This window comes from Phyllostomus discolor, chromosome 12 (genome assembly GCF_004126475.2).
Source record: "Phyllostomus discolor isolate MPI-MPIP mPhyDis1 chromosome 12, mPhyDis1.pri.v3, whole genome shotgun sequence".
Taxonomy (NCBI): domain Eukaryota; kingdom Metazoa; phylum Chordata; class Mammalia; order Chiroptera; family Phyllostomidae; genus Phyllostomus; species Phyllostomus discolor.
The window spans coordinates 5729780-5749349 of NC_040914.2; the positions used below are offsets into that span (position 1 = coordinate 5729780).

Here is a 19570-nt window from a genome sequence, read left to right on the forward strand (position 1 = left end):
TCACTCTGCACCCTGTTTCAAGATTGCTTGAGTTTGACTGTCTTCAAACAGTCACTGTTTGAAGTGAAGTTAGGTGACTGACCCCTCTGTGCCCTAATTTCCTCATCTATAAAATAGAATAATAACAGGACTCACTTCATTCATTCATTCATCTATTCTATGAATACTTATCAAGTACTTACCATGTGTCAGACACTGATTTAAGGACTGGGAATCTGGGGGTGAGGGGGTGTAAGCAAATAAACATCCTTGCCCTTATGGAAGCTGACATTAGAGAGGGTGGAGACAAACAATAAATGCACATTTAAAATAAGTTCTACAGAAGGTGATAGAGATTTGACCAGTGCAGTGGGGGCTGGAGGAGACTCTGCATCATCACCTGGATCACAGATCACAATGCCTGTCCTGCCCGGAAGAGCTGGACTCCTTCAAGTACAGTGACATGTAGAATTTGGCCACGAGTTTGGGCCTTTGACCTAACCTGAGGGCTGAGAAGTTGCTAAAAGACTTGAAAGCCCAACTGAAACAGGAAGCAAGAAAAAATGAAAATCAGGATGAAAGTCAAATGTCTGCATCCTCTTCTGATGAAACCACGGTACAGATTAGCAGCCAGGAACACACGGAGAGGGAGCCGCCAGCCACGTCACAGACACAAGGGGAAGGCGCAGGACTGTCCGTGGGAATCCTGACTCCCAGAGGATCATTCAGAGAGAAAAATCAAGTGACCCCACTGAGTTCCAGAATCAAGAAAAGCAGGGAAACCAGGCTTTCAGAACTGTTGCACAAGTTCCCTCTCCACCAGATAAGAGCCAAAGATATGAGAATGCTGTGTCCTCAGGAAAAAGTGAGTAGGTGGTCACGAAGATCCAAAGGTACTGGAAAAGAGGAGTCTATCAATACAGGTGGGTTAGCCAAATCTAGGGGGCGGAAAATAATAGAATTGCAAGCACAATTCCAAACTTTAAGAAACTTCTTGAGGCTTATTTTAAGAAAATGGAGTCCAGCCCTGGCTAATGTGGCTCAGTTGATTGGAGCGTTGTCCAGTAAACCGAAGGGTCGTGAGTTCAATTCCAGGCCAGGGCTCATGCCTTGGTCGCAGGTTCGGCCCCCACTGAGGCACATGCAAGAGGTAGTTGATAAATGTTTCTCTCTCACATCAATGTTTGCCCCCTTCTCTCCCTCCCTCCCCTGTCTCAAGGATCAGTGAGCATGTCCTCAGGTGAGGATAAAAAAAAAAATGGAGCCCATTGGTCAATATGTTAAGAGAAAAGAGAAATATTTGAACAATTTACTTAATGAGCTGAAGAAGCAGTCCCTAAGGAAGGGGTGGCAACTCCAGATGGTCTCCAAGGACTCTCTACAGCTTATACTCCTGCAAGCCAGTGGCGCTCTCCAGGCAGGGCCCAGGATGCTGCAGCTTGAGCACCTCATGTGCGAAGGGGTCCATCAAGTGCTCCATTCACCCTGAAATTAAATAAGTATCAGGTTTTCAGCTGCTACTAAAGATAATGACTATAGCCCTGACTGGTGTGGCTCAGTTGGTGGGGCAAACACAAAGCACAAGGTTGCTGGTTCCATTCCCGCTTAGGGCACATGCCTAGATTTCAGTTTGGTACCCTGTCAGGGCACCTGCAAGAGACAACAAATTGATCTTTCTCTCTCACATTGATGTTTCTCTCCCTCTCTCCCCCTTTCTCTAAAGATAAATACATAAAATCTTTGAAAAAACAAAAAAAGATAATGAGTATACGTGTTGACCAAGACTCTGGCCAGAAAGTCTCTGTATGTGACCATATCTAGGAACACCCAAAAGGCCAGGCTGTGACTGGGACCAATGAGTTCAAGGCCACAAAGGAGGGTTCTGCTGTAGTCATTACCCCCGCAAGTGGACAGCCGAAGCAGCCCAGACTTCCGTCTCCAGCAGGAAGCGAGTGTTTGGTCTCCAGTTAAGTCTGTCTCAGACCCTCAACTATGAGCCTCACAAAAGGGAACTGAAACCATGGGGACAAATAAATCTCAGAATGAGCGTGTGGACAGCTTCAGCTTCCACAGGAAAACTGACAAGCAGCCTTGTCTCTAGACCAGGGAGGAGCAACGGAAGAAACATGAACAAGAATGAAAGAAGAAAGCCCAGGTTTTGGTGACTCAATCCTCATCACAGATGCAGGTGAATAGTTTAACATCCTATAAAAATGTCTTTATTCTAAACTTTTTTGGTAAATATTTTTATACCATTTTTCCCACTTTAGTCAAAAGATGTTGTTCATAATATGTAGTGTCGGTGGGTTCTTTACATGCTACAATCTCTGAAAAGATGTTATTACCTTAAAGCTTGCAAATTTTTCAAAATGGTTTTAACCTAAGTTCCTATACATCCATTTTCTAATGAGACCCATCCTACAGATTCCTCCTCCCATCCTATAGATTCTTGACCTAGATTTTTAATGTCAAGTTCCCCCTGCTGACTCAAATATTAAGAGAACTGCAATCCTCTTCTAAGCAAAAGCACTTACCTGATGGTAGCCACCTCCTCATCATCTAGAGAATCTAGACATCTTAATGAAACTGTGGACCATGTGGGTTGGGTCCTGCATCAATATTTTAATCATGTGAAGTGTTTTTTTTTCAAATTTATGCACCTTTATTCAGACAATTTCCTATAATTGCCATCTCACTCAATGCACTCTTTCTTTTAAGAGTATTATTTTAGGTTTTTTTAAAAGGTTTTATTTATTTACTTTAAGAAAGAGGGGAAGGGAGGGAGAAAGAGAGGGAGAGAAACACCAATGTGTGACTGCCCCTGGGGTGCCCCCAGCTGGGGACCTGGCCCACAACCCAGGCATGTGCCCTGACTGGGAATTGAACCAGCTACCCTTTGATTCGAAGACAGGTGCTCAATCCACTGAGCCACACCAGCCAGGGCTCACTCAACATATTCTTAAGAACAGAACTCTAGAGCTCATTCTAGCCTTCCTTATTTAACAATATACAAGGCCATATTGAAGTTTGAGGATGGCTGCTTTTTAAAAATGACTATGCTGTCAAACTTAAATCTTATTCAATTTATGGAAAAACTAGAGTTGTTTAGTATCATATCCATATTTGTTTCACCTAAGTGAGGCTTCTGAGTTTTGTGTTGCTTCAGGTTTTCATAAATACACTTTTTTCATGGTGGTAGAAAAAACAAAATAGAAATAAAGGAAGTTCTGCAGAGACTTCTGCTTCTGGCCAAGGTGGAATTGGATTTGTCTTACTGCCTGAGACAGGTGGAACAATAAAAACAGACAAAATATATCAAATATGGTCTGGGAGATACACAATATCAGGCAATAAAGGAGAGTGACCCCTGAGAATGCCAAACAAGTGAAGTGAGCTTTCTGGTTGTCCAGGTGCTGCCCAGAGACCGTGACTAGGGTGTGAGGCAGGGAAGGGGGCCGGGGGGGGGGGGGGGGCGGTCTGGCAGAGACTCCACCCGAAAACACTCCACTGTGGCACAGGATCATTTTGAGCTAAATGGCAGTCAAGGAGAAGCAGATGCAAGGAAACCTATCTGCCCTCCCCAGTTTGCCTATAAGCAGGACAGATTTGTAAAGATGAGTGTCCCCACACTCCTCTCTACCAGGAATAACAGAAGTTAGTCCCAGAGAACTCAAGACTCTTATCACCCCACCAGAGGAACCTACACCACAAGCCTTATTAGTTAACCCTTTGGTTCCATTAGTTCCCCCGTGTATTCAGCTTACCACAATCTGCTGCACTGAAAACTCGAAGTCCCTTTCTCTTGTCTTCTCACTTCTCTAAAGTTTGCTTTTTCCATTAAGATGCTACGTGTGCCTGAGTTCTGAGTGCTCCTTTGAGTTACTCAAGTTCTCCTATGTGCATCTGTGAAGCAAGTTACCAAGCTTGTTTGTTTTTCTCTTGTTAATCTGTCTTTGTGTGTCTGATTTTCCAGCTGGAGAATCTGGAAAGGTAGAGGGAAAAAGATTTCTTTCCCCAACAACAGGTCCAACTGACTCCCGAGTTCAGAAAAGATAGAGCTGAGAGTCTGCAGAGAGCAAGGGGCAAGAGTTTGCAGGACAGAGACCTGGGGAGAAGAGAGCTGCACAGGAAGAGCCCAGAGATCTGCAGAAGGCCCTTAAGTATTCAGCAGGGTGCCAATCAACACATGGCTGTGAGGAAGCTACTTGGGTGGAGGGATAAGGGCCATCTTAAAGGAAGAGAATAGGGCCTGTCCCCACCAGCCAGAGAAGAAAGATTTCTCCTTCATGGGGCACTGGGCAAGAAGGTCTTGCCTCAGTGGTAGGGAACAGTTAACCCTAGAAGGAGTGCTGCTCAGGACCCACCTAAAAAACATAAATGAAAAGCCAAAAGCATCAAGCTGCTTCCACGTAAATTAACAACCCAGAACCAACCTTAACAGATTTAGAAGAATGCAAAACTATTCAGCATCCAAGCATTAAAATCAAAGATCACCGAGCATTCAAAATCAAAGAAGCAGAGAGACATAACTGATAATGAAATTAGCCAATAATTGAAACTGACCCAAAACTGACATGGACATTAGAGTTATCAAGAAGGGCATTAAAACAGTTACCACAACTGTATTCCATATGTCCAAAAAGTTAACTAGAAACATGGAAGATATTTTTAAAAAGGCCCAAACTGAGTGTCTACAGATACAAATAACAGAGGATATAGAGAAAAATACCCTCGATGCAGGTGCACGTTGCAGATAAAGAGATTACTGAATCTTGAACACGCAGCAGCAGAAACTGTCCAAAGTGAAACACGCAGAAAAAAGCGGTGAGCAACGCTGAGCTGTGGGGCGATTTTAAGCAGCCTCATACGTGGTTAATATGAGAACTCAAAAAAAGGGAGAGGAACACAAGAATATTTGAAGAAGTGATGGCAAAAATGTCCAAATTTGATGAAACCTGTAAGTCCACAGATCTAAGGAGTTACCAAAACTTAAGCACAGAAAACATGGACAAAAATTACACCAAATTGCAAAATAAATTGTTCAAAACCAGTGACAAAAACAAAACTCTTTTTTAAAAAACAGAGCAAGAGATGAAACTCTTAAAAGCAGCCAGAGAAAAAGACAGAGGGATAAAGACAATGATGACACCAGATTTGTCAGCAGAAATGTTGCAGAAACCAAGGAGCGTCCATGCGCACGCGCACAGCAAACCCATGAAAACAGGCACTGCAGTGCAGGGAAGACAGACTCTGTTTTATTGGAATAGCTCCACTCCTAAGAACAGGAGCTAGTGCTCAAAATCGGAATTGCCCAAAGGTCGTTTGTTTAACATTTTATTTATAAAATATATACAGAATATCATACATCAGGCCCTGTCACCATGAAAAGGACTCCAAAGCCAAGCCAAGCAGGGTTAAAGAAAGATGAGGCCCACGGAAAGGGCCCCAAAAGGAAAAAGCTCCCAGTAGGCTCAGCCAACAAAGGACTAAAGAAAGGCCTGAGGGGCAGTGATGGGTGGGAGGAGGCATGGAGACCCAGTGCCCTTGGTGGGAGCTGGGTGAGAGCAAGCAGGAGGGGGCGCAGGGCAGGACCCCATGGTTCTGAGGATCAGGACGAGGGGGTCTGTAGCACCTGTCAGCCTCGACAAACCTTCAGGTCGCCCTGGGCAGAGTAGCTTCAGCTCAGCCTCCTGCACCTCCTCAGGGAGGTGGCTGTAGGTGGGGTGATGGCGAAGCCAGTCCACCCGCTTTTCCTTCTGGACGTACATCACCGCCTAGACAAGGGTGATGGGGAAGCAAGGCCCCAGCACATCGCCCACCGTGGGGGCCACTGGGCACTGCGGTGTTACTCTGGAGGTCTCGGTGGTCCGCTGGGGCGGCAGTGCCCTGGGAGGGTGCCCCCACTGGGAGCCCTCGCCGTCCGCCCCGCCCCCACACCGCCGCAGCCCGGGCAGGAACGCCCTCGGTCGGTTGCCTCCCAGAGATTTTTAATCGAGGTTTTTTTAAAGACAGAAATTAGCCCTGGCTGGTGTAGCTCAGTGGATTGAGCGTCGGCTGGGAACCAAAGTGTCCCAGGTTCGATTCCCAGCCAGGGTACATGCCTGGGTTGCAGGCCATAAATCCCAGCAACCGCACATTGATGTTTTTCTCTCTCTCTATCTCCCTCCCTTCCCTCTCTAAAAATAAATAAATAAAATCTAAAAAAAAAAAAATGTACATAAAATTTACCGTTTAAAAAAAGATTTCTTTAAAAAGACAGAAATTGAGGTTTAGGGATTAAGGGCCAAGGATGAAACTAATTGGTTAGTTTTTGTGCAACTTTCACTGGTTTTTCTTAGTCTGGTTAATTCAGTTCCTGACCTCATCTTGTCTGGTGTCTCCGTCACTGTGGTCTGGTGATCTAAACAGGCTGAGGAACCAAGATTCTGGAAAATATCTCATAATTGAGCAACAATGATGTTATCTTTAAAGCCAAAAGCAGAAACTAGACATTTTGTGACTATCGACGTTATTTAAACTATTGTTTTGTTCTTAACTAGCTACCTTTTTCTATTATCTCAAGCAAAGTGTACTTTTACACATTTTTCCTGGAACTTGCTCTACTGGTGGGCCTTCAGGACAAGACTAACATGTTTCCATTTCTTTTGTGTGTGCTACAAAACGGAAGGTTTTATTTGCACTTACATGACTTCGTGAAAAAATAAAAAAAAAACACTGTTCAGAACCTGACATGAGCTAAGTTAAACATTTTGTTGTGCAAAAAATACTGGTAACATACCTGTCTCAAAACAATTTGAACATATAGTTAAATACACTAATTTTGATAAAAAACATGTCCTAAAATGACAGTTTGTAAAAAGAAAACTTGAAGTAATTTAAGCACACTTTAGTAAATAGATATGTAGATATATTTTATTTGTCAAGAGTAAATGTCTGGGGGGAAGGTGGTATAAGGGGACTAAATGGTAATGGGAAAATACAATAAAGGTTAAATTTTTAAAAAAGGGTAAATATCAGCTTCATTTAGAATATTCAAGTACACAAAATGAAAAAAATATACACTTATGACTGTTAAGGAAATAATTAATTGTTCTGAGAATACCAAGGCACTGAATTCAAATATCCCTTACAATATGAATTATCTAAATTTTTATATCCCTAATATTCAGAAGTTCATAGTTATTTTCTTTAAAACTATGTTTAGCTCTGGCTGGTGTGGCTCAGTGGATTGAGCCCTACCCTGTGAACCAAAGGGTTGCAGGCTCAATTCCCAGTAAGGGCACATGCCTGGGTTGTGGGTCAGGTCCCCAGTAGGGGACGCAGGAGAGGCAACCACACATTGACGCTTCTCTCCCTCCCTTTCTCCTCCCTTCCCCTCTATCTAAAAATAAATAAATAAAATCTTTAAAATATATACATATACACACACATATATACATATATAGGTTTAATAAGATAATTCAACCTTATTATTTTTTTCCCTGTAAGAGAGAGTTTTAAGCAACAAGTATGTTACACAGCCTAATCAAAATAGTGTGATAATACCCAGGTCCAAAGGCACTTATCACTAGAAAAAGGGTTTATATACCTAGATGTTTTTACCTTTAGACATATTTTGTTTCATCATTCTAATACATCAGCCACAATAAGGTGTACTGAAGGATAGAAGGTCATCGCATTATATAAAATTTGGTACAAAAGCTTACTAGTTACTAGTTGGATAACTCCATCAAACATTTTAAAGTTCTGCCCTGGCCAGCATGGCTCAGTGGGCTAGAGCACCATCCAGAAACAGGAAGGTCACCTGCTCGATCCTCAGTCACATCCCCTGGTTGCGGGATCAATCCTCACTTGAGGAGCATGCAGGGGCAGGTGACCGCTATTTCTGTCTGTCTGTCTCTTCCTTCCCCGTCTCTTGAATGAGAATAAAATAAACCTTAAAACCCTTTTTTTTTTTTTTAGGACTTCCGGCAAGATGGAGGAATAGGTGGATACACCGTACCTCCTCGCACAACCAGGAACAGAACAACAATAATTTACAACAATGATTTGCAGTCATAATATCAGAAATGTCAGAGGATTTATCTAAATGGAAGTTGGACAGCCAAGAAGTTGAAGTAGACCCGTACATCCAGACTGGTAGGGGATGACGAGCCGAGCGGGCGCGGGGCTGGTGCGGGTCGCAGGCGCGGGTAGGTCGGGGGAAATTTGGCGCAAAATCGGCGCGACAGCAATCCAGGGCGCAGGAGCACAGCGGTGCAGCGGTGATCCCTGAGTACGCAAGCAGCAGCTGGGGGAATCAGTGGGGCAGCGATTGTGGACCAGGGCAGAGCTCACGGCCCAGAAGCCCAGGGAAGTGTCTGGCTCCAGGAGTACGGAACGGTCGCCATTGATCCCTCCTGTCCCCGCTCCCAACCCTGCCCCCAGATATAACGTCACAATCTAGCGACTGGGGCGCCCAGACCCCGTGAACACCTAAGGCTCCGCCCCCCACAGTAACAAGAGCGACCAGACCGGAGAAAAAATAAATAAATAAATAAAATAATAGGAGAAATAGGGAAAGACATAAGACATGTTTCCAGCAGAACAGATCAGTCCCCCAGGACTCATCCTTTTGAGTGACCAAGAAATAGCCAATCTATCAGATGCACAGTTCAAAACACTGGTGATCAGGAAGCTCACGGAACTGGTTGATTTTGGATGCAAATTACATGAAAAAATGCAGATTACCATAAAAGGGATGCAGGAAGATATATGGAGGAAAGCCAATAGTGAAAGGAAGGAATCTGAGTCTCAAAACAACACAGTGGACCAGAAGGAAGATAGAATCAACCAGGCAGGAAAGCATGATGAAATAAGAATTCAAAAAATTGAAGAAAAGCTTAAGACCATCGAGGACACCTTTAAACGTTCCAACATCTGAATTATAGGGGTACCAGAAGGGGAGGACCAACAAGTGGAAAAGTTATTTGAACAAATAATAAAGGAGAACTTCCCCAAACTGGCAAAGGGACAGTCTTCCAAGAAATCCAAGGAGCTCAGAGAGCCCCAAAGAAGTTGGACCCAAAAAGAAACACACCAAGGCACATCATAATTACTTTAGCCAAGGTAAAAATGAAGGAGAGAATCCTAGAAGCAGCAAGAGATAAGGGGACAGTAACCTACAAAGGAGATCCCATCAGACTGTCAGCTGATTTCTCCAAAGAGACCTTACAGGCAAGAAGGGGCTGGAAAGAAATATTCCAAGTCATGAAAGACAAGGAGCTACATCCCAGATTGCTCTATCCAGCAAAGCTCTCATTTAGAATGGAAGAGAAGATAAAGTGCTTTTCAGATAAGGTCAAATTAAAGGAGTTCATCATCACCAAGCCCTTACTTTATGAAATGCTAAAGGGACTTATCTAAGAAAAGAAGATAAAGAAAAGACATGTATAGTAAAAGGACAGCAAACTCACAATTATTAACAACCACACCTAAAGCAAAACCAAAAGAAACTAAGCAAACAACTAGAATAGGAACAGAACCACAGAAATGGAGGGCACATGGGGGGCTAGCAGTAGGGGTGGGAGGAGAGAGGGGGAAAAGGTATAGAGAATAAGTAGCATAGAATGTAGGTTGAAAATAGATAGGGGGAGGGCAAGAATAGTACGGGAAATGTAGAAGCTAAAGAACTCATAAATATGACACATGGACATGGACTAAAGGGGGGGAACGTGGGTGGGAGAGGGGGTACAGGGTGGAGGGGAGTGAAGGGGGAAATGGGACAACTGTAATAGCATAATCAATAAAATATATTTTTAAAAAAACCTTTTTTTTAAGTTCCAAAAATAACTATAGAAAGCTTACAGTTTCCAGTATACAGTACCTTTTAAAGTATATTCCCAAAATGTTACCTTCAGTATGCAGAAAGAAAGGTTCATCCTGGAATGTAAATGCAGCCTGGCAGCCACGCTACAAATGAGCCCTGCGTGTTCTGTGGCACTGACGCTGCTCCTGCTCGGGTATAACACGCTGTAGAGCAACAGGAAGGGGGCGGCGAGAGAAACCATGCACAGTCATGACAAACTAGCAACTTGGAAAACATGCAGCAACAGTGAATATAGAAATGCCATCATCTACTCTGGGTCATGTGCAGACCCCATGCTCCGAAGTATGTTATAAATGACGATTTCTGTGGCCATTTGCCAGATACAGAATACGTGATTGAGCAAATAACTACAAACAGCGAGAAATTCACACCATGCTTCTAGCATTTTTATATCCTTTGCCTGTGATGACCTTCTGTGATCCGGAAACTTTGTTTTACATAAAATTGGAGTTCTTACTGTCCTCACCCTTCTTCGGGTTGCCTCCCGTTGCCATAAAGATCTGGTTCTGGTAGCTTTCTTTCTAGAGAAAGAGATTATTTCTTCCTCCCAAGGTCTTCCCTTTCCTTCGAGGTTCCTTCTTTCTTCTGGTGAACTCTTCTGGGGTGCTCAGATTCCGCCCGTACCTCTCTTTCAGCTTCTTCCAGTGTAGCCACTTTCTCCTCTACCCACTGCACGAACAGCGGCTTCTTTTCTTCTCCTTCCTCTGACGTTCACTGTAAAATCCATGTCTTTTGTTTTTGTTTTTGGCTTACACAATAGAAACAGGTTTTTTCACAGTTTTGGAGGCTAAACATCAAAGGTCAAGTCACCATCAGAGCTGGTTTCTGGTGAGTCCTTTCTTCCTGGCTCTAGAGGACCACCTCCTTGCTGTGTCCTCACCAGACCTGCCTTATCACTGTGTGTGTCAGAGAGAAAACTCATGTCTTTTGGCTTTGCAGGTCTCTTAAGGATTGAGCAGCTTGCCCTAGGCGGGTGGCTCGGTTGGTTGGAGCAGGTCCGGTACATCAGAATGTCGTGGGTCCGGTTCTCTGCCACGGAGCATCTCTGGGTTGTGGGTTGCGTCCCGGGTCAGGGTGCAACTCCCTGGTCACGGTGCAACGGAGGCTGCCAGCTGATGTTCATTTCTCTCTCTCCACCTCACCCCCCGCCCAAAATCAATAAACATACCCTCAGGTAAGGATTAAAAAATAAAAAAGACTGAGGGGCTTATTCTCTGGGCCCACATCAGTAAAACCCATCTCCTCTGTTTTGTAACGTTTGAAGTTCACAGTGCCTACTGTGGGTCTGCCCTCGTAGATCCCCCATGTTTTTACTGTGGACCCTGAGAAAGAAGATGCCTACTAAGAAGGGTTCCTGGTGGCTAACTCCTCAAATTTTTAAAAAACAGAGCCTAGCATCCATTTCTACAAAGGGGCCTCTCCTGCAACTTGCACTTCAGAGAGAAGCCTGCACTGTTTCTGCTGGCTGAGCCAGCCCTTGTAATAAAGGAGTTCCTGGAATCCTGTTTCAACCAACAGGACTGAGGCATTTTCCATCCAATCAGAGCTACGTAGCTGTATCCACACCCCCACCATCTTCTTCACCAACCAATCAGCCAATCAGAGAAACTCTATTCTGACCAATCAAGACAGTGCCTTCTGGAGCAATCAAACTTTGAGGATTTGCAGTCTTCATTTGTATGAGGACAGACCAATCAGGGATGGGGTGGGGACCTTTTTCTACATAAGTCAGTTCCCCTCTGGCTCTGAGAGCACACTTTTCCTTTCCACCAAAGGCTGTTGTCTCCATTGCCTCCCCTTCCTCCCCCCACCCCCACCTTACAACCCCCTGCCTCGAAAGCTAAAACACCAGCTGTCTCCTTGGAGCAGACCAGAGCAGGGCAAAGCAGACCAGTGTAGTGCTGTCTAGCTGGAGAGGGGCCTGGTCCCAGGGGGAACTCACAGCTGTGTTGTTTTCACAGCCATGCTGTATCACAGTTGAGCTGTCCCACAGCCATGCTGTTTTCAGAACCGTGCTGTATCACACTGAGCTGTTTTCCACTGAATAAAGTTTCCTTCTTTCCTGCCCCCCAAATTGAGGATTCCTATTGGCATTGAGTTGGCACCAAAGACCATAGGGTGACAGTACAAATGAGCATTTCCTAGAGCTTTACAAAGTCAGGTGGTTTTCATTTTCCAGTTGTACAGCACCCTAAGGGTACTGGGGAGTTCCCACTTCTTACTCATCCATACTTTCCACAACAGCAAATGGCAAGTGTCTATTCCCTGAAGCATTGATTGTTACAGTAGTTTTATCACCTGCTGGGAATGGGTGTATCTGGACAACATTGCCAACCAATTCACTCATGAGTTTCACCTTACATTTCTGTAATTAGGTTTCAGAAATTTCATCAGTGTTGACAATCACTGGTATAATGTTCACCTTGCTGTCAAGGCTCTTAGTGGTTAAGAGATCAAATATCTTCATCCATGGCTGGGTACCTCAGTTGGTTAGAGCATCGTCATGATATGCATGAAACTTGTGAATTCGATCCCTGGTCGGTGCTCACGTAAGAATCAACCAATGAATGTATAAATGGAACAACAAATTGATGTTTCTCTCTCTCCCTTCCCTCTGCCTAAAAATAAATAAAATCTTTTTTAAAAGATAAGGATAGGCGAGTGCTTTGTAGTAGCTTCCTCAGAGCCCGCCCTTTTAATGGTGTGCTGACCACTCCTGGAGTAACTGACCTCTGGAGTGTAGCAGTAAGAACACTCTCACAGCCGCGAGGGGGCGCTGAGGCCTCAATTCTACACGAGGGTTAGTGTACGGCGGCGGCCACCAGGGGGCACTGTCATTAGGGCTGTGTGCCAGGCACTGTTGCAGACATCAGGAACATAGCCAAGCTCAAGGCAAGTGAGGAGTTAATATTCTAAAGATAGGGGAGTGTAGATAGAAGACAAAATGATCATTTTAGGGTGTGATAAATTCTATGTCGAATATACAGCAGGGCGTCATGATAGTGACTGAGTGTGGCGCCTTCCATGAGAGGCTCAATGGCACCTCTCTGGGACTACAGCTAAATGAGAATAAGGAACTCAGAGAAGAGTGCTCTGTGCAGAGGGAAGGCGTCCCTGGATCCTGGAGGGAAGAGCCGGACAGGTGGAGTGGCCAGCGCAGGCAAGAGAGAGGGCAGGGACCAATGCGGAGCGGTGATGGGGAGGAGCATGGAGGGGAAGACCTTGGCTTCTGCTCTGCAACCAAGGGAAGCCCGTGGAGGGCTGTGGTATGAAAGATCCCAGAGCCATGACAGGCATGGCTCAGTTGGATGGGTGCTATCCCGCAAAGCAAAAGGTCACCGGCTGTATTCCCGGTCAGGTCACATGCCCAGATTGTGGGTTCGGTCTCCCGTCAGGGTGCCAGCGGGAGGCAGCCAATCGATATTTCTTTCTCTTTCTCTCTCCCTCTCCCTCTAAAAAATAAAATTTTAAAAAGAAAAAAAATACTGGAATGATAGAAAATAAAAACGGTGACCTCCGGAGGACAGAGAAGAGAGCAGGTGGACTGACGCTAAGGTAGGAGTGCGAAAAAGCGTCTTCGGGCTGCTGAGTGGGACACAGACCGCAAGCCTTCGGAGGCAGAGAGCCTGGTGAGGAGGTGAGGGTGGCAGGTCGGGTATACCGTGTCCTTTGGGCTTTTCCATGTCACAGAACCTGTGTGTTGGCATTCCCAAGGGACAACTTTCTGGCCAGGTAGGGTGGCCGTAGGAGCTAATGATCCAGCTCCTCTCTCCCTACAATAAGGTTGAGAACAATGCTTATGTGCCTGGCACTAGTCTATGGTCCGTGCATTTAAGCCTCACAACAACCCTGGGAGGTAGGTACTATTGTAATTCTCTTAGTTCTACAGATGTGGAAACTGAGGCACAGAAAGGTTAAGTGACCTTGCTCAATATCACACAGCTAGGAGGTAGGACAAATGGCATTTGAATGCCGATTCTTACCCACTACAGTATGCTACTTCCCAAGCCTTTTGTTGTAGCCTGGTTTAGAATCAAGTTGTACTGCCCTTTAGATGCCCTCTCAGAGGGCTGTGAGAAGTCACTAACACTTTAGTATGAATCAGTCAACCTCTTCCTACCACTGAAGAATATAATTTCTATGGCTTATAGGAGCACTGTAGTATAGGAATTAAGTAGTTGGGCTCTGGAGTCATAATGCCTGAAACTGAAGTCCAGTGCCACTTCCCAGCTGTGAGACTTTGGCAAATGACATCACTAATCTGGGCCCCAGTTTCTTCATCTGTGAAGTCCCCATTTTCCTGATGAGGAAACCAAGAGGCACACCCACAATTTTAGAACCTGGGTTTGAGCACCTACCGCCTCCACAAAGATGAGGAACCAAAAACAGGTTCTGTGAGAGGGAAGTCCAGGACTCCATAGGCCTAGGGGGCTGTCCTGGGAGCTGGGCCTCGGTGCTCAAGTGCCAGGGGATGGGATGTCTCCAGTCTCCACCCATTTGTGTGGCGGGAAGGGGGCACTGGAAGCCTGAAGCCCATCTGTGCAGGGACAGCAAGGCGACTGGCCCAAGGGCTGGACAAGCTGGGTACCACAGCATGCTCCACTCCTCCAGGGCACCTTCCCTTCCTGCCAGAGGGAAGTGCAGACCCCCGGGGACAGGATGGGTGCCTGGCCCTGGCCAGGAGGCTGGGCAGCCCCAAGTGGGAACTGGGGCTGGGGCCCCCACTTCAGTCAGTAGAGGCTTTGTTCTGGGGCAGTGGGGGAGACACCCTGGCTCTGGCCCTGCTGGTCCTTGGTACAACCCCAGCTGCACTCCACCTCCTGGCCATCCAACTGAGACCACTGGTACAACTAGACCCGCTATTAAAATACTGAAAAACCTTCCAGTTTTTGGTAAATACCCACTTCTGATGCCCAGTCCCTCCCCTAGGATACTTCAGGCCCCCGACGTCCCAGCCCAGGGGCTTTCCTGATCGAGTGCTGGGAGACTTCCCCATACTGATCAGTGGAGGGCCCAACCAATATCCGATATCTTCCCTGGTTCAGCATCGAGGCCAGTCCCTTCAGCCACAAGTTCAGAGTCTTCAGCTATGGGTGTCCCTTTCACACAAACGCCCATGCATTCTTCAAAGCCCTGCCTCGATATCCCTTCCTTCAGGAAGCCCTCCAAAATATTTTCACCACCCCAAGAGTGAATGGCTCCTCCCACTCCCTGGGCTCCCAAGTGTCTGGGACCATTCAGCACTGTGTTCTGATCCTCTGCACACAGGCCCTTCTCCCCACCAGTGTGTGAGTGCCTGATGCCAGGGACCATGTTCTGCTCATCTTTGTGAGCTCAATTCCAATGGCCAGTGGCCAGTACAATTCATAGAATGATGAATGTTCTTATGTTGTGGTGATTTCAGAAATATTTGGTACTGTGCATCTCCTGTGGCCCAAGGACCACAGGCTGTCATTCCCATAGGACCTGAGTGCCACCAGTAGTACACTGGGGCTGTGCTAGCTGGGGCTAAGGCTGGGGTAGGGGGCGGGGAAGGTGAGAACAGGATGTGAGTCCAAGGATGCAAGGTCAGCAGGGCCTGTTCTCATGCTCTCTGGCCCAAGAGGAATGGTTCTCCATCTGTCAGGGCCAGCTGCGCCTGCCCAGCCGGTGAGAGGAGATTTGGGGGGTGGAGCTGGGGGAAGCCCAGAGTGATCAGGGAGAGGAAAAACAGGCACTTGGTGTTATTGTTACAGAACCATTAAATACTACTTATAAACAGGCCAGGGGGCTCTGGGGGAGGGGGCCAGCGGGGCTACAGAGGTGAGAGAGGGTCAAGGCAGCGAGGTCCGGGCCCGGTCCTGGAGGGGGCTCAGGCTGCGGTCACTGGAGGGGCTGGGCTGGCGGAGGCCTGGTTGCTTGTGGAGGCCTCGCAGCTTCACCAGCAGCTCCTGGATGAAGTCCTGAAGACAGGGAGGAGGGTGCTGAGAACACAGAGAGGAGTGGGCTCCCTGCCCAGCCCAGCCCCTCTGACCTGGGCCCCTCCTCCTGCTTCCTGGTCAGTGAGGCAGGGTGAAGGTGCAGTTAGGGAGCGGGAGAGGCTATAAACACAGAGAAGACTGAGGGGGAAGAAAGAGAGACAGAGATGGGAGAGAGCAAAAGGGAGAAAGAGATACAAAGAATAAGAGAGATGGAGACAAAGACAGGAAGAGAGGCGGGGTGGTGGGGGTGGAGAGAGAGAGGCAGAGACCGGGACACAGAGACAGAGGTACAGAGAGAGATGCAGAGATAGAGTCAGAGGGAGAGACAAAGGGACAGAGAAACAGAGCCACAGAGAGACATCTAACATGTCTCCCAGGCCAAGAGATCACCAGGAGGGTCCCCAGAGAGAGGCCTGAGCCTCCAGGGCGGACAGACACACAATGACGTCTGTCCCTCAGGCAGCCCAGAGCTAGTTAGAGAAACATGAATATTTTTCCCTTTTAAAGCAGGGAAGGAAGTGGGAGGGGCTGGGCCTGCTCAGCTTCAGGGCCTGGAAGGGTGGGGGGCCCTCCCTGAGGTAGGGAACAGAGCCCCAGGGTGAAGGAAGCAGCCACAGGGGAGAGAGCAGCAGCACCGGCAGACAGAGCCCAGCAGAGGCAGAAACAGGAGACAGATGGGGGAGCGTCTCAGCAGGGAGGAGATAATGGAGGCCCAGTGGCAGATGGGGAGAGAGGAGACTAGGAGGGAGGAAGATAAAAGACACCACTGGAGAGAGAAAAGGGCTCCCCAGAGCTCCTTCCGCAGGTCCTGGGCCTGGCCAGCTCTCCCCTGCTCCCCAGAGACCCCTCCCCCATCAGGGCACAGGGGGCCAGAACAGGGCCTGGGGGGGGGGGGCAGGGGGGAGGGAACACTCACCTCTGTGGGGTTGGTGCAAGATTTCAGGAGCTCCTAAAAAAAAGGTAAACAGTAAATGATTGACAATGCCTCCACCCCTCGAGCCCCTTCCCTTACCAGCAAAGCCTCAAACAACAAGACTATGAAGTCAGACTCCAAGGTGGACTTCCCAGCTGGCTTCAGGGGAGGAACACCATCTGAGGGCCCCATGAAATAACTGGGGGCCAGGCTGAGTCAGGAAACTCTAGGTCCAGAGCAGGCAAGAAGGTCAAACGGAATTTCTTGCCTCTCGGAGAGCACAGGCCATGGAAGCCAGGCTACCGGGCTTTGACTCCCAGCTCTGCCCCTTCTGATCTGTGTGACCCTGGGCAAGTGACTACATCTCTCAGGTGCTCCTATTCCTCGTCTGGAAAATGGAGACTAGTGCCTACTTCATAGGGTTTTGTGAGGATTACATAAGTCAATAAGTGTAAATCGATTGAAATCGTGCCTGGCACTCGGTAAGTGCTCCACACACCTGGTAACCATCACTGTGGCTGTCGGGGAGGGGCGAGGTGAAGGACTGGGGGGCAGCCTTCCCTTCCACCTACCTGGATTTTATGGCATCTGTCCTCTTCACTCTCTAAGTCCAACAACTCATCAATGTTGACTTCATCGGGCATGTCTGCCTCCTAAGGCGGAGAGGGAGGGCTGGTCAGGGGCCCTTTCCCCTCCCTCCCAGCCTTTGTCCAGGGGCTCTGCAGGAGCCCCAGGGCCCCAGGGCCCAGCTGGCGGGTTCTGGAGCGATAGTGTGGCAGTCAGGGACAGCACCGCCGGCGGGACATCTGGGTGTTGGGGGGAGGAGTGACAGATGGGTTGACAGAGGCCCAGGACTTATACCAACTGGAATGCCTGGGCCCTGGGGACCTCAGGGCTGGCATGGGTCTCTCTGCTTGGCCCCAGCTCTCACAGCGGCAAACAGGCCTGGTCGAGTTTTGGAATGTGAGATTCTGGGATTCTGCAGAGGGGCTGGCTCTGCCCTTTCAAGGAAAAGTCTAAGAGCTAGGTACAGAGGAGGGGAGCAGTGGGCCAGAGGCTGCTAGGGTTGGCCCCTTGCCCCAGGGGACAGAAAGGAGCCACAGGGGGCCAAAGTGCAACTCCTTGTGTCCTCGGAGGATGACCACCAAGGCCCCCCACGGTGGGTGGGATGAGCCATAAGCTCGCCTTTAAGTGAGTAAGAAGGGGATTCCTAGTATGGCCTCTCGGGCCAGAGAACCACTCAGGCTGGCTCAGTATCCATGCAGGAGACAGAGCCCAGCTGTCTGACGAGAGATATCAAGAGACCCTAGATTTCTCCCCCCCCCAGCCAAAGTTTTGCTAACTTTAGTGCAGCCTTCAGGCCTGGGTGGCCCAGCATTCAGCAAAGGTATAGAGTGTCTGTTAGCGGGTGTCTCTGTGCCACGGGCCCAGGCCAACGTGAGGATGCAGAGGTATGTGGCATCACGTGCGTGGCCTGCACAGGCACCTGCGGTCCTGCGTGTGTGAGGTGTGTGATTCTGGCTTCACTGTGTTTTGCTCATCCTCAGGTGTCACAGGCAGCCCTAGTGCCACTGCCAGAGGGTGGTCTCACAGGATGCCACCTACCACTAGTGACCGGACTTGTCTGTCCCTCTGTACGGACCCACGTGTGTCTGAGAACAGAGGAACCCCGCATCACTCCAAGGGGCCACAGCTTCTACCGCCTTCACACTGTGCTCAGGATTTCTGCCTCCTATGTGTCTGTGCACTGCTGTGACCCGGGACTATATTCCACGGCATTGTGTGTGTTGTTTAAAAAGAATGACTTCAGTCAGAGACTCCAGTGAAATGTGTGTGTCTGTAGCCTACACGTCAATGTTTGAGGCTGTAGGTTATACCCTGTGTGCCTGGGGAGCTGCAGTTTCTGCCATTGTTTGCCCATACGTACCTACAGCTTACACTGTTTTCTGTCTGGGTGTAACTAGCATTTCTGTCGTGTTAGGTCTGAGTGGCTGCAGCACATGTCATGTGGTCATTGCTTTTGCCTTAAGGGAATATGGTATCAGCTGTGGTAGCCTGTGCTGTGAGTCGCTACAGCTTGTACTGGTGTGTATCTAGGAAGAGCTGTAACTAGAGTCCTTTTGTGTGGGTGTAGTTGTGATGTGTGCCTGTGGCTGTAGCTTGTCACTGTGCACGTCTGTGAATGCCGTTGCTTCCTTTCCTATGCATCTCTGTATGGTTGTGTCTCCTCAGTCACCATGCCTATGTTTGGCTTTAAGACATCCCCTCCCCCCCTTTCTCTAGATAGGGCTGCTCCGATTCCCCAACTTTGCCTCCTCACCCCCCAGATGGTCCTCCTCAGATGTTTGACCACATGTCTGATGACTCCAGTGTGTGTCTCTGTGTCCACAAGAAGAACGCCACCGAGGGTGGATGGCAGGACCAAAGAGTCTAATAAGTGCCTGACACCTGGGTGTGCATGTGCAACAGTGAGCACAAGCAACCAAAGACTCCAAGGACTTAAGATGCCCGGGACCTCCCCTATGTCCCCGCACCCACACCCCTCCCCGTCTCACCCTGCCACGGTACAGCTCCTCCAAGCGCCCGTCGATCCACTTCTCCACGTCCAGCCGCCGCTGCAGCTCCCGCCGGTCGTACTTGACTGTGACACGCGCGTGTCGTTTTTGCAACCCCCCGGGGCTGCCCCCCGGCCCTCGGGCCCGCGACGGAGCCTGCAGCTTGCTCAGCACCCGCTTGCCCAGCCGCTGAGCTGCCATCGCGTCCTGGCCCGGGGCCCCAGCGCAGCGCAGTACGCCTTCGCCTCGCGTCTAGGGGGGCCTCTTACGGGGCGGGGCGGGGCTGGCCGAGGGC

General features: G+C 48.4%; 1 protein-coding gene and 1 pseudogene across 1 annotated transcript; one reads left to right on the forward strand and one right to left on the reverse strand.

Annotated features, from left to right (window-relative positions):
• The first annotated feature begins 340 nt into the window (after window positions 1-340).
• Window positions 341-1159, forward strand: LOC114511275 (annotated as a pseudogene).
• A 14395-nt stretch (window positions 1160-15554) lies between these two features.
• On the reverse strand, window positions 15555-19570 carry PPP1R14A (protein phosphatase 1 regulatory inhibitor subunit 14A). The gene is made up of 4 exons (XM_028530093.2): window positions 19276-19570; window positions 17293-17373; window positions 16724-16756; window positions 15555-15789 (listed from the first exon to the last, which is right to left on the reverse strand). Exons 1-4 carry the CDS (start codon window positions 19474-19476, stop codon window positions 15661-15663), a joined length of 444 nt encoding a protein of 147 aa, XP_028385894.1. The 5' UTR covers window positions 19477-19570; the 3' UTR covers window positions 15555-15660.

Coding starts and splice junctions, on each gene's coding strand:
- PPP1R14A (XM_028530093.2), bottom strand. CDS start 19,476: ATGGCAGCTCAGCGGCTGGGCAAGCGGGTGCTGAGCAAGCTGCAGGCT. Junction 16,757..17,292: donor ACAGATGCCATAAAATCCAG/GTAGGTGGAAGG, acceptor CCTTTTTTTTAG/GAGCTCCTGAAATCTTGCAC. Junction 15,790..16,723: donor CTTGCACCAACCCCACAGAG/GTGAGTGTTCCC, acceptor CCCTGTCTTCAG/GACTTCATCCAGGAGCTGCT.